At 37.9% G+C, this 18,571-nt stretch overlaps 2 protein-coding genes across 4 annotated transcripts; one reads left to right on the forward strand and one right to left on the reverse strand.

Moving 5' to 3' along the window:
- Window positions 1-2,116: 2,116 nt before the first annotated feature.
- LOC117477266 (carcinoembryonic antigen-related cell adhesion molecule 5-like) lies at window positions 2,117-13,966 on the reverse strand. 3 transcript variants are annotated; one of them, XM_034123935.1, is made up of 14 exons: window positions 13,790-13,966; window positions 12,802-13,119; window positions 12,207-12,488; window positions 11,620-11,883; window positions 10,487-10,765; window positions 10,064-10,330; window positions 9,076-9,354; window positions 8,653-8,919; window positions 7,730-8,002; window positions 7,370-7,633; window positions 6,503-6,608; window positions 5,792-5,838; window positions 5,655-5,695; window positions 2,117-3,977 (listed from the first exon to the last, which is right to left on the reverse strand). In XM_034123935.1, exons 1-14 carry the CDS (start codon window positions 13,833-13,835, stop codon window positions 3,753-3,755), a joined length of 2,958 nt encoding a protein of 985 aa, XP_033979826.1. In that variant the 5' UTR covers window positions 13,836-13,966; the 3' UTR covers window positions 2,117-3,752. The 3 variants fall into 3 exon arrangements, with proteins under 3 accessions (XP_033979826.1, XP_033979827.1, XP_033979829.1); XM_034123936.1 differs by lacking the exons at window positions 10,487-10,765; window positions 11,620-11,883 and having other exon boundaries at window positions 13,790-13,965; XM_034123938.1 differs by lacking the exons at window positions 8,653-8,919; window positions 9,076-9,354 and having other exon boundaries at window positions 13,790-13,962.
- LOC117477280 (carcinoembryonic antigen-related cell adhesion molecule 8-like) lies at window positions 13,860-17,339 on the forward strand. The gene is made up of 8 exons (XM_034123951.1): window positions 13,860-13,966; window positions 14,336-14,739; window positions 15,015-15,293; window positions 15,496-15,520; window positions 15,702-16,024; window positions 16,122-16,379; window positions 16,719-16,825; window positions 17,307-17,339. Exons 1-8 carry the CDS (start codon window positions 13,860-13,862, stop codon window positions 17,337-17,339), a joined length of 1,536 nt encoding a protein of 511 aa, XP_033979842.1.
- The last annotated feature ends 1,232 nt before the right edge of the window (window positions 17,340-18,571 follow it).

An 18,571-nucleotide genomic window follows, 5' to 3' on the forward strand; every position in this document is an offset into this window, starting at 1 on the left:
CCCTCTTTGCCTTTTACATACGTGAGAAAAAGAAACACTGTTTATGTGGGTGGATATCCACATACAGTACACAGCATATATACAGTACAATATCGTTTTTAATCTGAATGAGCACTCAATTTAATACAAATGTGACATGAGAGTTACATACAATGCATTCATTCTTTAGTCGAACATTATTCAAATGTCACTTTGTGAGACATGTAAAGAAATAGCTCAGGTTGAACGGTGAAACAAACACACAATGGTTAATGTGAACAAATCATGATGCAAGCTAAGTCAAGATAAATCATTCATTCAACCCTAATTTACTCCTGAAAACGTTTTAATAGTATATTAAGGATTGTATTATGGTAGCCAGACATACTATAACTTATCTATACATTTCAAAAGGTGGAATCTCATTCCTAAAACATCGTCTTTTAAAAAGAGCTTAAAGTGCACATCATTAATTATGAATTATATGCAGAGTTTATACAATTATGTGGTAAAAAAAATAACTTAAACTGACCACAAACCTTCAAAACAACACCTTAATGTATGGCTTTACTGAATGAAAAGCTACGGTCTCGTAAGATTGTAAATGAAGGGGTGGTTTTTGGTTTTGGTCAGTCCTAATGGAACGTTATACCCTTAAAGTATGCATACAATCCATTCATAACGCCATGATATATTAAATTCCAATATATTTTCAAATATATTTTTAATGGTATTTGAAGCCATAAAATACCTTAACTTCATTTAAGGTTGAACAATGACAGGGATTTGCTTTGATATGATTAAGGTGTGGAAAAGTTTCCTATACAATACTTGCTGACAGTGCAGGTGAAGTGAACCGTGTGAATAACTGACGGGTAGTCTGGTCCACTTTAATGAGTAACTAATGGGGGGAGGGGACACTAGCCAAACACTAATTCATTCATTCATTACCCTTAGTTTAAAAAAAGGGAGTAACTAAAATATAACTTGTGTATATGGTCTTGTTGCATTGATCTGCGTTAACGTGGAGCCGGCTGAAGACTCAAGACTTTGCGTCTAACTGAGGGCTCGCTCTTTCAAGGCACCAACACAACTAAGAAAGGCTCCTTCTATACTCGTTATTTCATGTATTTGGTGTGATCAGATACAGTGCATCACCTTAAAAATAATTGTTATCAGGGCTGCAAAATATATTAACAGAAATGGACAAGTGCAATATCCAAATCTAAGCAAGTGCAATGTTTGGTAAAGGCAAAATATGTGAACATATTCTAAATGAAGTATCGTGTATTCTAATCATGATTAATTACCAGTATACTTGTATTTTGGATGGAGATACAACCAAAACATGAGTGGTGGTGGTGGTGGTTGAAAAATGCATGACAAACTGATAAGAGAAATTGTAGGGTTTTTAACCTTTAGTATTACATGATTTCTGAATTATGAATTCCCACAATTTTCCGACACTTTGCTAAAACTTTGACAAGCTGCCATCACTGAGAGCTTCTTCACTCCTGTGCAACTTCAAGAAACTGGCTATCGCTTGTTGGTCAAAATGCCTTTCCTCCATCTTCACCACACCTAAAGCCAACAGGTGCATCGCAGCAGTTACAGTTGAGGTAGTTATGGCTGCTCACTGATGTCCGCTTATCTCAAGTCAATGCAAAGCGTGTCTCTTGTGCCGATTCCTATGTTATTTTTTGGCTTTTCACTGCCATGTGATTCATGATAAACTGGTAGTTCGGGAGCAACTTTGGGCCAAAATTGATAATGTGAATAAATTGCCCTAATTCTTTTTGTAAACAGGCTGAGGTCTCCAGATTTATCACGAGTGTTTGACATTGACATCTTATCTTAATATAAAAAATTATATATCTTAATTGCTTTATCAGCCAAAATCATGGCACTTCCAAATTGTGCAACCCTTCTGTATTTAATAAAACAGATGTAATCAATACTTTTATACTCACAATTAAATGACAATAGGAGAACAATGCAAAAAAGGTCGCTCCTTATGGATCTACTTAGACTTATTGCCCAAATCTACCATTCCCCTCAGAGCTTTAGTGAGTTTCAGCTCATTGATTAGTTGTTCATTTACCTCTTTATAGTGTCTTCAGAAATAAAAGTAACACTCTTGATGGATCAAATAATCCTTTTATTTGTCAAATAAATCATACAATCACAAGTCCTTGCTTATGGCATTACCATCTTTTAAACCAACGCCAAACATACATTGGTAACTTCAATGGGAACCACCATACCAACCAGTCTGTTCTTTTCTATTAACAAATGTAAATAAACTGTATTTAAGGCCTGAGATAATGTGAAAATCCATACATTGATACTGAATATTTCAAAAAACCAAAACACATTGATTTGTTACAAACTTAGAATTATTTCTTTTAAATGACATATTTACATAAATAATGTATCTATAGACCAAGTCCAAGAGAAAAAGCTCCTGGGAATCATCTTAGATTACTGAATTATCACAAAACACTTAAATAACATTGTAGCAGAGGTGAGAAAATGGAGTTGCTGCATTTAAAATATGCAAATTTAACACTCAGCAGTATCGTCACATTTTACAGTAGATTAAATAATGAAACAGAGCAAAGCGAAATAAGAATACAGAACAGGTGATGTTGAAATGCATAATTGTCCATGTGGGTTATTTGTTAACAATCGTTTGGCACATGCATTCATTAGAAAAAGTTGTGTTTAGACTCTATGCTATAGTCTGACATTTTATAAAACTGAAACAAAGCATAAACGGAACATACTAAGATTTGCATTGAGTTGAGGAAACCGAGAGTCTGCAGCAATGCAAATGTGCTTCTATTTTCTACTAGTGCAATGTTTCACTTCCCTGTTTAACTTCCCTTTTGGCTGCAGGCCTTTCGGGGAAACATGTTGACAGATATTGCACCTTATCATTTTATCACACAGCAACTTTTATTGACATTTACTGTAAATCTTTTCCTGAATTACCCTGATGATCACTTGCGGGATATATTGGCATTTCTTCAAAAGCTAGTTTCCGCATTTCTGTTGGAGGCAGACTTACAGTAAGGCACTTATTGTATACAAAGATATCCTTCATTAACCTTTTTTTCGTTGATGGCTTTTAAGGATTGTTGTGGCTTCACACCTCCCCTATGTGGCATTATAAAGTGTATCTTTATGAAATTAAACTACAATGATTCATCTCTATATTGATCTTTCAACTTGTCCTTTGGACCAACAGATGGAATTAATCTTTCCGCCATAACAATGTCATTATAGTTCACAAATCAAAGAGAATCAATGCCCTGACAAATGATACTGACATTTTAATGAAATAATTTTCAAATAACTGATTTAGCATTTTAATATAAAATAAATATGAAATTGATGTGATCACTGAATATGCATAGGGAGTCCAATATGGCACCACACCGGTATCAAACATTATGCTAAAGCTAACAACAGAGTAGCACATAGTACATTTCCACTCATCTATGTGCACTTTTGATTAACTGTACACAAGAAAGCTATTGTTATGATTGCGAGCTAGTAGGCCTACATTGTGCAGTCTGACCTCAGTCACTGCAATAACTGTCACAAACTGGTTGACCATTAACCCCGGCTAAAGTGCTTTGGAGAAAGCTAACTCAAGGCAAATGAGCCCTCCATCAAAAAAAGAAAGACTGAGAGGGAAGTGAAGGTTTCTCATGTTAGCTGCTTCCAGTGAGACCCCCCCCCAACATTATCCATTGCATCCAGTGTGGTCAGTTCTTGCGAACTTGAGCGTAGAGGTCGGCGATTTCAGGCTGAGGAGCCGGCCTCTTGTTGCGCTGTTGGTGAGCATCGTAGGTTGGGAGTGAGGACGCAGCAGCACGAGGATTGTTGTTCACTCTGACCTCAGCGTAGTCTGACGGTTTATTCTGGTCTCCCATCTGGACTGTTTCCCCGTTATTGTTTTTGGTAAAACTGACATCTGCATAGTGCATCTCCTAGGAAAAAGAAAAAGAAAGGAAATGAATGTAAGATTACATTTACAGTTACATTGGATTGAATCATACCTCAGTGGTAGGCGTCAGCATGTTATCGTCAATAATCAACTCTCTCCAGCTCTAGACTTAAAGAGCAACTTGCAGGGTTTTTTTTATACTACATTTATGCTTAACCTTGCCTGAAAATTTGAATTAAAAAAGTTAATGCAGGATTTGATATGTTTTACGAGACATAAGGGCAGGAATTCAGAGGGGAAAGGAGCCGTTTTGAGCTCTGCTACTAAAAACTGCTTTTTTCAAATGCCATACGTCAAACGCGTCATATTACGTCACATGGGGGAGCAACTTTCTCGGACTCCTTCTCTGCCCAATCCGCAGTAGTAGTTTGTAGTTGGTTTGAGCGGTTGTGTTTTAGTGAGTTGGTATTTTTTCGGTAATTTTACATTGCATTTCACCATTTTTAATCATGGTGAGACTCCAGACGTAGTGTGGAATTGCATTAGGTAACGCGAGATACGGCTGATACTTGTGCATTCGTTTCTGTTATGGATCAGTATCAACAGTCCTGCCAGTAACGTTACTATATTATCAATACTACTTTAGTTATAGCCTGATATATGATAGCTAACTTTACAATGTTGTGATGTGACCGACGTTAGCTAACATTAACTGTAGCTAACGCCGGTCACTCACCAAGACAGCTGCCCTGTTCTCCACTGATTCTCCTCACACCACAGCTCAATTTCTCTCCGATGGCCGTTATTTCTTCTAATCCTTGGCTGCTCCTGGTCTCTTGGCCGCCTAGCAGGCTCATAATGATAAGGTTGTGGTCCGTCATATGCATACGAATATACATTTTCAACCTCTTCTGTGTCAAAACTAGCATTGTGAACCATGTTTATTAATACATTAGACCGGCCGCTCTCCCCCATGTGATGTTACACGCGGGTTGTCTTTTTTTATGCGGAAGTAAAAATGTCTTATAAAAACGACGCCAGATGTCACTGTAGTGTATATTTATGTATATTTTTTTGAAAATCTAGTGTATACATCATTTTCCTACACATTTATTTACTGGGGTCTCTAACCTGCAAGTTGCTCTTTAAGCACCGGAGTACCACAAGGTTCAATACTTGGTCCACTTCTTTTTACCTTATATATTATTGACCTGTCATCTGTCTGTCCTGATGTGGAAACACAGCTATATGCCGATGACACAGTGATATATGTGCATGCCGATACAAAAGGCTGCTGCTAAACTGACCTCTATCTACTTGTCTCTCATCCTTTTTTTATAACTAATGCTGTTGATGTATTGTGATTTTAAAAAGGTGTCTATTATCATCTGGCCGGGGACAACAGCTGGAAATTAGCAATGTTGGCTAAAGCTGCCCCATTTACTGTTTGTTGGGACAGTTGATCAATGGGGACTGTCCACAACACTATAAACAAATAAACTAAACTAAACATCACATTTGATGTAAAAAAAGAAAAAAGGAGGTAATCGTTAACAGGATAAGCTATCTCTATAATGTTGATCTAATGACACATATTCACTTCTTCTTCATTGTGTCAGCTTGATATCTCATTCCTGGTTCAAAGTCTGATGTTCAGCCATGTGTTTACAACATCTCTTAGTAACCAGCAGAGCATGTAAACGACTATGATAACTTTTACCTGACTTCTTGTGTACGCCCCGTTGTCCTGGCCTTCATCTCCTTAAAAACGTGAGAAATAAACAAAGCTTAGAATAACTCAATGAAGGACAAATACCTCTGTGAATAACAAACTCATGTTACACGTAATAGACTTACCCGTTCTGGGGTTAGGGTTTCCAGCAGCAGTATTTTTACCTGGTTTTCTGTTTAGAGAGATCATTAGTCATTAGTCTCAGCAACATAATAATGATACAAGCAGCAATATATCTAGTTATTGGTATTGCAAGCATGATAGAAAAAGTAGTTATTTCTTCATAAGAGCTGCCACTTTAATTTGATCTGCATCTATAGTCCTGAAAGTATTTGTTACGAATGATTTACAAGCAAAGACTTTCAAACAGTAATGTAGAGCTCTATAAGGGTCTCACCATACTTTAACTCATGGTGGTGAATCATATATTCCATCAGAGTTAAATATTTATACCTTACAGAAACAAAATGTTAAACTTTGAAGTTGTACAGTGTTGAAGTGCGGCTCCATTGTGAAATAACACAAACGAGTCATAACTAAAGGGCTTAGGAACATATGGAGAATATATAATAAGAGCAGGCCCTTTGGTGAACATCAACCTTTTGTAGGTTGAGTAAACAAGGTTGTTACACACAATGTCTACACCATTCTGGCTCCACATTTTCTGTCTGATATCTTCCAATGTGCTGATCCTGAATCTTCCTCCTGCCTGGTTTTTGAGTCAAGCTTTTGGGTCTAAACTTGGAGATACTGAGCCATCACCTTTTCCAAACTTGTAATTGAGTATTACTATGAAAATAGGTCTATGTTATATACTTAAGATATTTTCCACTTACTGTTTGTAACAAAGGAAGTACCACACAATAGCAGCTACAACACCGAGGACGACTAAAACTCCGATTACTATTCCAGCGATGCCACCACCCGACAAGCCTTGTGGGCCTTGAATAAAACAGGATAAAAGAACATGATTTTAATATTATTCTGTGAACAGGAACTGTCTCATTATCTCAAAATGCCTGTGGATAAAAAGCTTATTACATTTTTCCCAATAGGATATTTCAAAGCCAGTTATAAAAACCTGTACAATGATTCTGTTAAGAGTTGATTATGTTGTTTAAAATGCATTTTAAATTACCATAAGCCCTCGAGTGCAGGCTCATTTTCTAGTTCCTGTTCTATCGATGGCATTAAAAGAAAACGTATAAAAGCACATAAACACAATTAAAGCACATTAGAACAGAGAAAATAAACAATAGAGCCATCAAAAGAAAAGCACATGCACAAGCGCAGACAAATCCTTATAGGCAACGACAATTAGAAAAAGGAAAACACATAACAACAATTAAAATAAGGAGAGCATCTGATTGTTTGATTTGATGTATAGATTGGAAAAATAGTTGTTATGTTCCTTAGATCTTAAGGTACGTGCTGCCAGTTAGAATAGTAGTTGTACTTTTACTGAAAGGTATTTTACAATCCCCTCCGCTAGTCCTTCTAGTTAACGAGATTTTATTTTGTTTAATGAATGTATTGAACGGAGAGGGGGACAGAGAATTCTTTTTTAAACACATGTAAATTATCTGCAAATTGATCATGTTTCCTTAGTTTAAAATAATCAAAATTGATGACATCAATTTGACTTTTATAAATTGTTTAGAGCCTGCTTACATATGTTCTTACTGACTTTAATGTGCTCCTACCTGGCTTTGTTAGTGTTACAGTCAATTCATGGACCACAGATGAGTTTCTCCTGGTTATATCATTCATCGCTTTACAGTAGTAGTTGCCACTGTCAGATAATTCAGTGTTGTTTTTATAAATCACAGCAGAAGTGTGCATCACTGCCCCATTCAGCGTCCAGGTGTAATTCGCAGTTGGTACAGATGCAGCCGAGCAGGTTAATTTAAATGTGCCTCCAACATGTATCTGACTTGGACCTGTGATTTGAACTGTTTCTGGTCCATCTGGAAAACAGATATTTGGAAGAATTTATTGTTCAATAGTTGACTCAATAATCCGATGTATCATTGTGAACAGTAGAGTTATAGTTTGTTACCTACAGTTAACAATCATGGGGTACTTTGCTTCCTCGCTGCTGAGGGGGTTGCTGATATTACAGGAATAATCTCCTGTGTCGTCTTTATTCAGACTGCTAAAAGACAGCTCTCTGTTGTTGTTGGTGAGGGTCATGTTTACAGTCAGAGTCAGATCTAAGACACCCTTTCTCCACTTTCTGGTAAAGACAGAGCCAGCAGCGTCACAGATTAATCTGAAAGATTTCCCCTCAATCGGCAGGTTTGATGTAGATGTGACAGAAGCGCCGGATACTTTCTCTGTTGGGCAAAAGATCAGGTGAAAGATATAAAAGCAGGAACAAAAGAAGCTGATTTAATGCCTGAGTTAATACATATAAAAGGAACAGTTTATTTTTATAAGATGCAAACATGTTACTACTTCTCCCTGAATAATGTATATAACATGCTGAGTGTCTGACTGCCCTCATTAAAAAAAAATGCACCGCGTTGGACAACCTATAGCTCAGAAATATCATCTATACAAGAAGTACATATCATCACGTGTTCTTAGAAAGATAGTGTGTTAATTAACACACTGAATAACAGAGAAGAAAACAGATTATTGTAGCATTTCTTTGACAACTGAATCAAAACAGTGGGAGTTTAAGGAACTAAACTTTTTCAGGTAAAGAAATAATCACTATTTGAAATGATTTAACTGTTGTTAACAAACCTTTAGGAACACATCCAGAACATATTGAGCAACTGATCTTGCATCAATATGGTTTATTGATGGATTCTCTATATTAGTCTCAAATACTCACAATAGTAGGAATTGAATGCTTTAAGTTAAACAAAGGTTTTATTTTCTGCCTTTTTTTAACTGATATTTTATATTAAGGACAATTGATTTGAGTACACCTTTCTTTTCACACCTATATGCATTAACCCTCTCAATGCAAACTTACCCAGTACAGAAACAACTGAAGGCTGAGACATTTCATATCTCAGAGTTTTGTCGTTGAAGGCCTGACAGCTGTAGTTCCCACTCTGACTGATCTGAACGTTCATCAGACTGAGATCTGATCCAGTATCAGACAGCTGGGCTCCATTCAGAAACCACTTAAATACAGCAGAAGGTCTGGAGTCAGCTGAGCACATCAGACTGATGTCTGACCCGTTCTCATAATATTTTTGTGGCTGAGATATTGTCAAATGCGTTTTTTCAGGACCATCTATGTGCCATACGGGGAGTAAAGAAATGAATTAAAGTAATGCTGGCAGCTTAAAGACAATGTTACGTGACAGCTTAGCTCAGTGTGAAGCCTCATAATACCATCAACTTTAAAGCAATGTGCAGAATCAAATGTATGCACATATGAGAAACTCACAGTAGATGGTGAGGTTTAGTGGATCACTGGTGCCATTACTGATAGGATTAAACACCTGACAGCTGAATGGTCCCTGGTCGTAGCGGGTCACATTAATTATAGTTAAAGTGGAGTTTCCATCAGTGATCTGAACTCTGTCACTTCCTGTAACCTCAGAGCTGCTGTTCAGCCAGAGGAAAGAGAGAGAGGATCCAGAGGAGGAGCAGGACAGACTGACGGAGCTGTTGAACTCCACCAGCTCTGTTAGTTCTGAAGTTACCACAACATTGGAAACAAGTGCTGTGGGTGGAAAACACAGGGGGTTTACACTGACCAGCTTTCTTGCATAAGAAGTTGAGTGGAGCAATGTTTAACCCCCTAACCCTAACCCTAAGGGTACTATGATGTGTAATTAGGGTTAGATGTTAGTTTGACATTTGGATATAAACATGTTGCAGAGCACACAGCACACAGCACACACAGTGACATGTGTTCTCTGCTTTTAACCCATCCTAGTACCAGTAGTCTAGTACTAGGAGCAGTGGGCAGCTATTGTACAGCGCCCGGGAGCAATGGGAGTGGGGGCATGTCCAGTGCCTTGCTCAAGGGCACCATGGCAGGGCAGGAGGTGAACTGGGACCTCTCCAAGTAGCAGTGCACACTCCATATGTTAGGTCTGTTTGGGGACTTGAACCGGCGACCCTACAGCTCACAGTCAAAGCCCCTACTGACTGAGCCACTGCCAGATTAGTAAATATGTTTAATCTTAGCTTGTCACTCCATGTATTTTTGTGTGACTCCATACACTTCTATTCTCAGCCTCAGTTGTTCTTGTAAAAGCAAATATTGTAGAACTTCCTTCGTTGCGAATGCATTGTTTCTTTTTGTAACACAAATGTTTGTGATGAACATTTTTTTAAGACAGTTGCATCTGATGCTAAAGTCACAAGTACTGTACATCCCATTTGTATTTGTTTTCTTTGCACAAACAACTTCTTTTCAAACTTACCCAGTACAGAAACAACTGAAGGCTGAGACATTTCATATCTCAGAGTCTTGTCGTTGAAGGCCTGACAGCTGTAGTTGCCACTCTGACTGATCTGAACGTTTATCAGACTGAGATCTGATCCAGTATCAGACAGCAGGTCTCCATTCAGAAACCACGTAAATACAGCAGAAGGTCTGGAGTCAGCTGAGCACATCAAGCTGATGTCTGACCCGTTCTCATAATATTTTTGTGGCTGAGATATTGTCAAATTAGTTTTTTCTGGACCATCTATGTGGCATACGGGGAGTAAAGAAATGAATTAAAGTAATGCTGGCAGCTTAAAGACAATGTTACGTGACAGCTTAGCTCAGTGTGAAGCCTCATAATACCATCAACTTTAAAGCAATGTGCAGAATCAAATGTATGCACATATGAGTAACTCACAGTAGATGGTGAGGTTTAGTGGAGCACTGGTTCCCTCACTGATAGGGTTAGAAACACGACACTCGAATGGTCCCTGGTCGTACCGGGTCACATTATTTATAGTTAAAGTGGATCCTCCATCAGTGATCTGAACTCTGTCACTTCCTGTAACCTCAGAGCTGCTGTTCAGCCAGAGGAAAGAGAGAGAGGATCCAGAGGAGGAGCAGGACAGACTGACGGAGCTGTTGAACTCCACCAGCTCTGTTGGTTCTGAAGTTACCACAACATTGGTAACATTTGCTGTGGGTGGAAAACACAGGGGGTTTACACTGACCAGCTTTCTTGCATAAGAAGTAGAGTTGAGTGTTTTGAATGTCTAATTCTCCATGGTCAGTAATAATGGCGTTGAACATAAACATGTAAACATGGGAATGTTCAGTTACCTGTGATCCTGCAGTTATTCTTAGTTTATACTTTACAGTTTTTACTGATAGTCTTTTACCAGTAACCGGTCTAACAACGTTGATGCATTGATCATCAGTTAAGCTAGTCACCAGATTATTAAGCATGTTTAAATATTTGATTTTATCCTGTTTCAAAATGTTGCACCAAGCCTAGTACCTGGTGCAACATTTTACCGGTGTCGGCTGACCTTACAGGATATATTGTCCATTAGCCACAGCAACATTTACCTTGGTTATACAACAATTCAAGTTTTTGTTAGCCTAATACTCACTCTGAATGGCAATTTTATATATTTTATCACTGAAAAACTAATTTGAGATTTGAAAGGTGATTTTATCTGTTAACAGAATATTTCTGCCATATTGCTATATCAATGTGTTTAACTATGATTGTCCTGCATTGTGTGTATTAGTTGTATCTGCTCGCCACATATTTTGCTCTGCTGCTGGCCACTTCAGGAAGTATTTTTGTGCGACTTCATACATTTTTATTCTCAGCCTCAGTTGTCCTTGTAAAAGCAAATATTGCAGCACTCTCTAAAGTGGAAGTGCATTGTTTCTTTTTGTCCCACAAAGGTTTTGCACAACCTTCATTTTATCTAAGACAGTTGCATCTGATGCTATAGTCCCAAGTACACCCCATTTTTTTCATCGGTATTTCTTTGCGCAAAAACATATTTTCAAACTTACTCAGTACAGAGATGGATGCAGGCATCGACGTCTCATATCTCAGAGTCTTGTCGTTGAAGGCCTGACAGCTGTAGCTTCCACTTTGATTTATCTGAACGTTCATCAGTTTGTGCTCTGGTCCATCAGACAGCGCGCTACCATTCAGAAACCACGTAAACTGGGCAGGAGGGTTGGAGTCAGCTGAGCAGGACAGGACGATGTCTGATCCTTCCTGATGGTGTTTTTCGGGCGGAGATATTGTCAAATTAGTATTTTCTGGGCCATCTGAATTTAGGGGTAATACAAAAGCAATAAGTTAGTATTCACAACTGCATTATTATAGATATACAAGGATCTTATATTACAGCAAGCATGCAATGAACAGTTTCTAAATATAAGTATCCAATTTACAATGATTTAGTTCAGACTGTGCTGTAGTGTGCAGGGAGGATGTGCTGGATTCAAATAGGAGGGGAAAATGTGTTTTAATATTTTAGAAACCCATGCGTGACCAAAAGGACAACAAAACAAACTGACAATTATCTAAACTCTGTTTGCATTCAGATCTTGTTTGGTAAATATACTGAGCATGCAGGTTAGTAACTCACAGTAGATGGTGAGGTTTAGTGGAGGAGCACTGGTGCCCTCACTGACAGGATTAAACACACGACACCTGAACGGTCCCTGGTCGTAGCGGGTCACATTATTTATAGTTAAAGTGGATCCTCCATTAGTGATCTGAACTCTGTCACTTCCTGTAACCTCAGAGCTGCTGTTCAGCCAGAGGAAAGAGAGAGGGGATCCAGAGGAGGAGCAGGACAGACTGACGGAGCTGTTGAACTCCACCAACTCTGTGCTGCTGGAGGTTACCGTTACATTGGAGACTGGCTCTGTGGGTGAAGCACAACAAAAAACATATTATAAAATTACAGTAGAAAATAAACACTGAAGCCGATGGGAGTGAATATCATCTTAAAATGAAATATTGATTATTCATGGCTCCACATTGAAAGTTTATACACGTTCCTTCCACTAAAAAAAGCAACTAATAAAAATGCAGAAAAAGTTGCTTTTTTCTGCATTTTTATTTGATGATGATAGTGCAAAGAATGAAAAGCCCTATATCATTGTTTACTTGCTCAATCGCTACACCAAACCTGTATTGAGCATAGAAAGAGATGCAACATGTGAAACTTCTCTCACCGTATACGTTCAGTCTTGTGGTCCCTGACTTTGATGGTTCTCCAAGTAGTGAAATGGTAACTGTGTAATCTCCACTGTCATTTAGAGCCAGGTTCCTGAGCTCCAGAGATCCAGTAGACATGAAGAAGGTGATCCTGCCTTCATACTCTGGTTCAGTGAAGTTGTTAACGTTCCAAGTAAATATATCTTCATTACCAAACTTCCAGGTCACTGATTGAAAAGTTGTTCCTGGAGTCAGTGTTATGGTGAACATCACTTTCCCTCCCACAGCTGCATTCAGAGGACCGTCTGGCAACACACCAGCTCCTTCAGTTAAACCTGGAGAGAGACAGTTAGAGGTCATTGGAAAATAAGCCCTGGGACGAAATCCTTCATAACTCCAGTATTCCATAATACTGTACAGTAGCATCAATGTCTAGCTGTTTATAACAATTTCCAAAAAAATGTGGATGCTTGTAAATCTTAAGCATTTAGAAAAGATCAAACGTTTGCCACTTCATTCCCATATTGAAGTCTATAGGCAAAAAGTGTTTTCTTTTCTTTTAGTCTTACAATGAGATCAAATTAGCAAGATACCATTGTGCTATCTATTTGAAAAAGCAACAATCGATCAAAATGTTGATTCACATAATGTTTAATAAAGCTACATTTATGTTTACATACATTTTGTTCACTTTGTATTTGTATAAGTCAGAAAATAAACATCTTGATATTTCCTCAATCACATGCAAAATGCCTTACTATAAGTAAATGTTTTGTTTCAGCAATTAGGTTTTATCAGTCCTGCTTTTGGTCTGCTAACCATGCTGCTTTTGGTCTGCTAACCATGCTGCTTTTGAGTCACAAAATAATGAAAAGTAGACCTCCTGATTATTAGCTAAACTCCTTTCCAAACACTTTTTAACAATTCAGCAATTGTTATAAAGTATAGGAAGTCATAAACATAACAGCAGAAGATGGAAACACTTTTAAAAACCAAGATTCTTACCTGTGAAAGCCAGAGAGACTATCCATAGTAAAGCGAAAATATCCATTGTTGGAACTCTGTGAGATATCAAATGCAGAGGAAATGTCAGCCATCAAACTTTGACTGTCCTGATAAATGTGAGCCTCTTGCCGCTCTCAACATATCAGTGAGGAAATGCAGAACTACCTTCGTGTTGAGGTACAAAGTTTCTGCATAATTAGTCAAACCCTGTGAAGCTTCAGACATGTCCTAAAGCTGCAAGACATCGTCCTCTAGTGGTGTTAAAGTGTTTGCATGCCATACTGATGGTTGATAAAGAGACGTGAATACTACTGTGGTATTAATAATCAGACTACAGCTGATTTACATCAAACATTTGGTGAGGCCTATTTACTTTAGGCAAAACTTTGTACATAATCACTTACGGCATATTCTTTATTAATAATAATATGCATGAAAGAAACTAAGTAGTTGGTATAGATCTATCAATTTTGCTGTTAGACCAAAGAAAACTTGAACATTGAAAACACTCAGGAAGCTTCTTGAATTCTGTATTTCGAACTTCAGAGAGAACAGAGATTATTTTGTCTGCTGCAGTTTTGTGTTTTGTAGAGTTTCTACAGTCGATCCTCTCTCTCTCTGTCTCTCTCCAGGTTTAACTGAAGGAGCTGGTGTGTTGCCAGACGGTCCTCTGAATGCAGCTGTGAGAGAAACAGTGATGTTCACCACAAATCTGACTCCAGGAACACCATTTCAATCAGTGACCTGGAAATTTGGTCCTGAAAATATATTCAGATTCTATGGTAGCAACCTCACTGCACCAGAATATGAAGGCAGGATCACCTTCTTCATGTCTACTGGATCTCTGGAGCTCAGGAACCTGGCTCTAACTGACAGAGGAGATTACTCAGTTGACATGTTTATAGCTGAAGCACGACCACAGTCAGGGAGAACAAGACTGGACGTATACGGTGAGAAAGTTTCACATGTTGCATATCTTTCTCTGCTGAATGAATATGTGCGTAGCGATTGAGCAAGTAAACAATGATATAGGGCCCTTTATTGTTTGCACCATCATCATCAAATAAAAATGTAGAAAATGTTGCTTTTTTTTGGATGGAGCTTGTAAAAACTTTCAATGTAGAACCATGAATAATCAATATATCATCTTAAGAAGAGACTTTAGCCACTTCAGTGTTTTCTTCTACTGTAACTTTATAACATATTTGTCGTGTTTCTCCCACAGAGCCAGTCTCTAATGTAACAGTAACCTCCAGCAGCACAGAGCTGGTGGAGTTCAACAGCTCCGTCAGTCTGTCCTGCTCCTCCTCTGGATCCTCTCTCTCTTTCCTCTGGCTGAACAGCAGCTCTGAGGTTACAGGAAGTGACAGAGTTCAGATCACTGATGGAGGATCCACTTTAACTATAATTAATGTGACCCGCTACGACCAGGGACCCTTCAGGTGTCGTGTATCTAATCCTTTCAGTGAGGGAACCAGTAAGGAAGTAAACCTCTCCATCAGCTGTGAGTCACTAAACATGCTCACTTTTTTTATCTTTCTTTTAATTGCTGTTTTGTTTTCCTTTACATTCAGTTGGCCCATCAATTATTTATGACAATATTTCCTGTGCAAGACTCATAATACTACGATCCCTTAAACTCTCCACTGTTTTGATTCTGTTGTCAAAGATCCTAAAATTAATTAAACTTCTTCTCTGTTATTCAGTCGGTAAATTCTCATTTAACTCAATGTTATGCTCTTCTCATAGAGATTATATTTCTGAGCTACAGTATAGTTATTTAAAACTGATAACCTATAGCAGTCAGACACTCCACACATGATATACATTATTCAGGGAGGAGTAGTAAAATGTTCGCATCTTATAAAGAAGAACTGTTCCTTTATTTGTATTAACTCAGTCATTAAATCAGCTACTTTTGTTCCTGCTTTTATATCTTTCACCTGATCTTTTGCCCAACAGAGAAAGTATCAGGCGCTTCTGTCACATCTCCATCAAACCTGCCGATTGAGGGGAACTCTTTCAGATTAATCTGTGACGCTGCTGGCTCTGTCTTTACCAGAGAGTGGAGAAAGGGTGTCTTAGATCTGACTCTGACTGTAAACATGACCCTCACCAACAACAACAGAGAGCTGTCTTTCAGCAGTCTGAATAAAGAGGACAAAGGAGATTATTCCTGTATTATCAGCAACCCCCTCAGCAGCGAGGAAGCAAAGTACTCCATGATTGTTATCTGTAGGTAACAAACTATAACTTTACTGTTCACAATGATACATTCAGATTATTGAGTCAACTATTGAACAATAAATTCTTCCAAATATCTGTTTTCCAGACGGACCAGAAACAGTTCAAATCACAGGTCCAAGTCAGATACATGTTGGAGGCACATTTAAATTAACCTGCTCGGCTGCATCTGTACCAACTGCAAAATACACCTGGATGCCGAACACCGGGGCGATAGTCAATTCTGCTGTGATTTATAGAAACAACACTGAACTCTATGACAGTGGCAACTACTACTGTGAAGCGAGGAATGATATAACCGGGAGAAGATCATCAGCGGTCCATGAACTGACCGTAACACATACAGGTAGCGAGTTAGTAAGAGCACATTAAAATCAGAAGGAACATATATTAGCGGGCTCCAACAAATTATTATCATTATTATAAAACCGGCACCTTTATAATCAGAATTAAGGAACGTGACATCTCTCAAAATCTTAAACTCAAATCAAACAATCAAACATGCTGTTCTAATTTCTAGAAGTGCTTATGATTTAATCTTTTTTAATTCTCTGTGCCTGTGAGCTTTTGTTTGCTCTTATGTGCTTGTGCTTATTTGTGCCTTTTATCCACAGGGATGATGAAGAGACAGTTCCAGTTACCAGAATGATGTAAAAGTTATGTTTTATCTCCTGTTTTATTTTAGTACCACCAGGCTGTTCGGGTGGTTGCATCGCTGGAATAGTAATCGCTGTTTTAGTCGTCCTCGGTGTTGTAGCCGCTATTGTGTGGTACTGCTTTCATAACAAAAAAGTAAGTGGAAAAGATCTTAAGTATATTACATAAACCTATTTTCATAGTAATACTCAATTACAAGTATGGGAAAGGTGATGGCTCAGTATCTCCAAGTCTAGACCCAAAAGCTTGACTCAAAAACCAGGCAGGAGGAAGATTCAGGATCAGCACATTGGAAGATATCAGACAGAACATGTGGAGCCAGAATGGTGTGGACATTGTGTGTAACAACCTTGTTTACTCAACCTACAAAAGGTTGATGTTCATCAAAGGGCCTGCTCTTATTATATATTCTCCATATGTTCCTAAGCCCTTTAGTTATGACTCCTTTGTGTTATGTGTCATTGGAGCTGGTTTCTGTAGAAATATTTAACTTAGTTTATCTGAAGGAACCACTATAGAACCACATTATCAGACCACTCATTGTAACATACACTTGATCAAAGCTCAAACTCTTGCCATGAGTGACACTTCCCTCTTTTCACTTCTCGTCCAACAGGCCGTTCAGAGGAAGAAGAGCTTCACAACATAATGACAAGGCGGCTCTGAAATGTTATCACATTATTATTTAAAATGCTTTTTCTAATGTGTCAGCAAACTCTTATCATTTACAGTGTAGTAATACCATGAATTTCACATCTTAAAGGTCACCTATTGTGCAAAATCCACTTTTTCATGTCTCTTCTACATCAACATGTGTCCCCTCTGTGTAAAGAGACTCTGAAAGTTTCATGAAAAAGGATTCCCCCCCTTATCACCTGAATCTCCTCCTAGAGCACCATTGTGTGGTGGATCAGTCAACTCCAGCAGAGAAACATGTCCATTTGTGAATTGTAAATATGTCAGAGCGGCTGGTATAAAACCTAATTACATAAAGAAAAATTGATGTAAGGACCAGTATGAATGAATAAATAAATGTATGAATGTTTAAAAACTTAAACTAAGGTATGACTTCATGAATAGACAAATATTTATTTTCCTGTGTAAGTTTCAGCTCTAATGGCCTTTTTTGTTTTTGTTTGTCTATGATTTTTAATGTTTATTTGTGATATGACTGTTGTATTGAAAAGGAATTAAGAGGGATTTTGAGTCCATGAATTCAGTAAAAGAAGAGTGGTAACAGAAAAGATGTCAGAATAACATTTCAACCTAAGTTTCTGGCAATTTATCATTTTGATCTTAAAATGATTAACAGGATAAATGAAATGTTTGGGAGCTGGTGACTAGAGACAAAGTCAAAAGATCACTGAAGTCATTGTACTAATCGTCACAAGTTTAGATATTTGACCATAAAAACTTCAACCACACAGTAGGGCCAGAAGATAAATCAGAAGATCGTCAACTTTTAAGTTTATAGCAACCAATCAAACAGTTTTTTAAATATCTTAGTCCCAATCAAAGTCAGACATTGCCATTTTTTTACTGTTTTCTGGCGCCCCAGCTGCCAGAAGATTTCAGTTTTTTTGCAAACATTTTTTTACAGTGTACTTAAATTCATCTACATTGGAAACTTTTTGACATTTTGAAATGTTTTGATTGCATTCTTGTAATCGATTTACAAATACAAGATGATACATTTTCGAATTTCTCAAGGTGTCTACTTTATGTGCAACAATTAAAGTTTTAGGATATTTTTCACAATGCATGGCTTAATTTGACCCAACACGGAAAACCTCACCCGGCCCGGACACGGAAAGGATTGACAGATTGATATAAGCCACCATTTTACCTGATGTTCCAGTGTATACATTCATGAATAAACCC

Source organism: Trematomus bernacchii, unplaced genomic scaffold, assembly GCF_902827165.1.
Source record: "Trematomus bernacchii unplaced genomic scaffold, fTreBer1.1, whole genome shotgun sequence".
Lineage (NCBI taxonomy): Eukaryota > Metazoa > Chordata > Actinopteri > Perciformes > Nototheniidae > Trematomus > Trematomus bernacchii.

Excerpts from the sequence above, each read along its gene's own strand:
- LOC117477266 (XM_034123935.1), bottom strand. The coding sequence starts at position 13,835 with ATGGATATTTTCGCTTTACTATGGATAGTCTCTCTGGCTTTCACAG. Across the intron at positions 5,839-6,502 it reads TACTTCCTTTGTTACAAACA|AAAACCAGGTAAAAATACTG; the intron begins GTAAGTGGAAAA and ends CTCTCTAAACAG. Across the intron at positions 5,696-5,791 it reads AAACCCTAACCCCAGAACGG|GAGATGAAGGCCAGGACAAC; the intron begins GTAAGTCTATTA and ends CACGTTTTTAAG.
- LOC117477280 (XM_034123951.1), top strand. The coding sequence starts at position 13,860 with ATGCAGAGGAAATGTCAGCCATCAAACTTTGACTGTCCTGATAAATGT. Across the intron at positions 13,967-14,335 it reads AGAACTACCTTCGTGTTGAG|AGAGAACAGAGATTATTTTG; the intron begins GTACAAAGTTTC and ends TTCGAACTTCAG. Across the intron at positions 16,826-17,306 it reads ACTGCTTTCATAACAAAAAA|GCCGTTCAGAGGAAGAAGAG; the intron begins GTAAGTGGAAAA and ends CTCGTCCAACAG.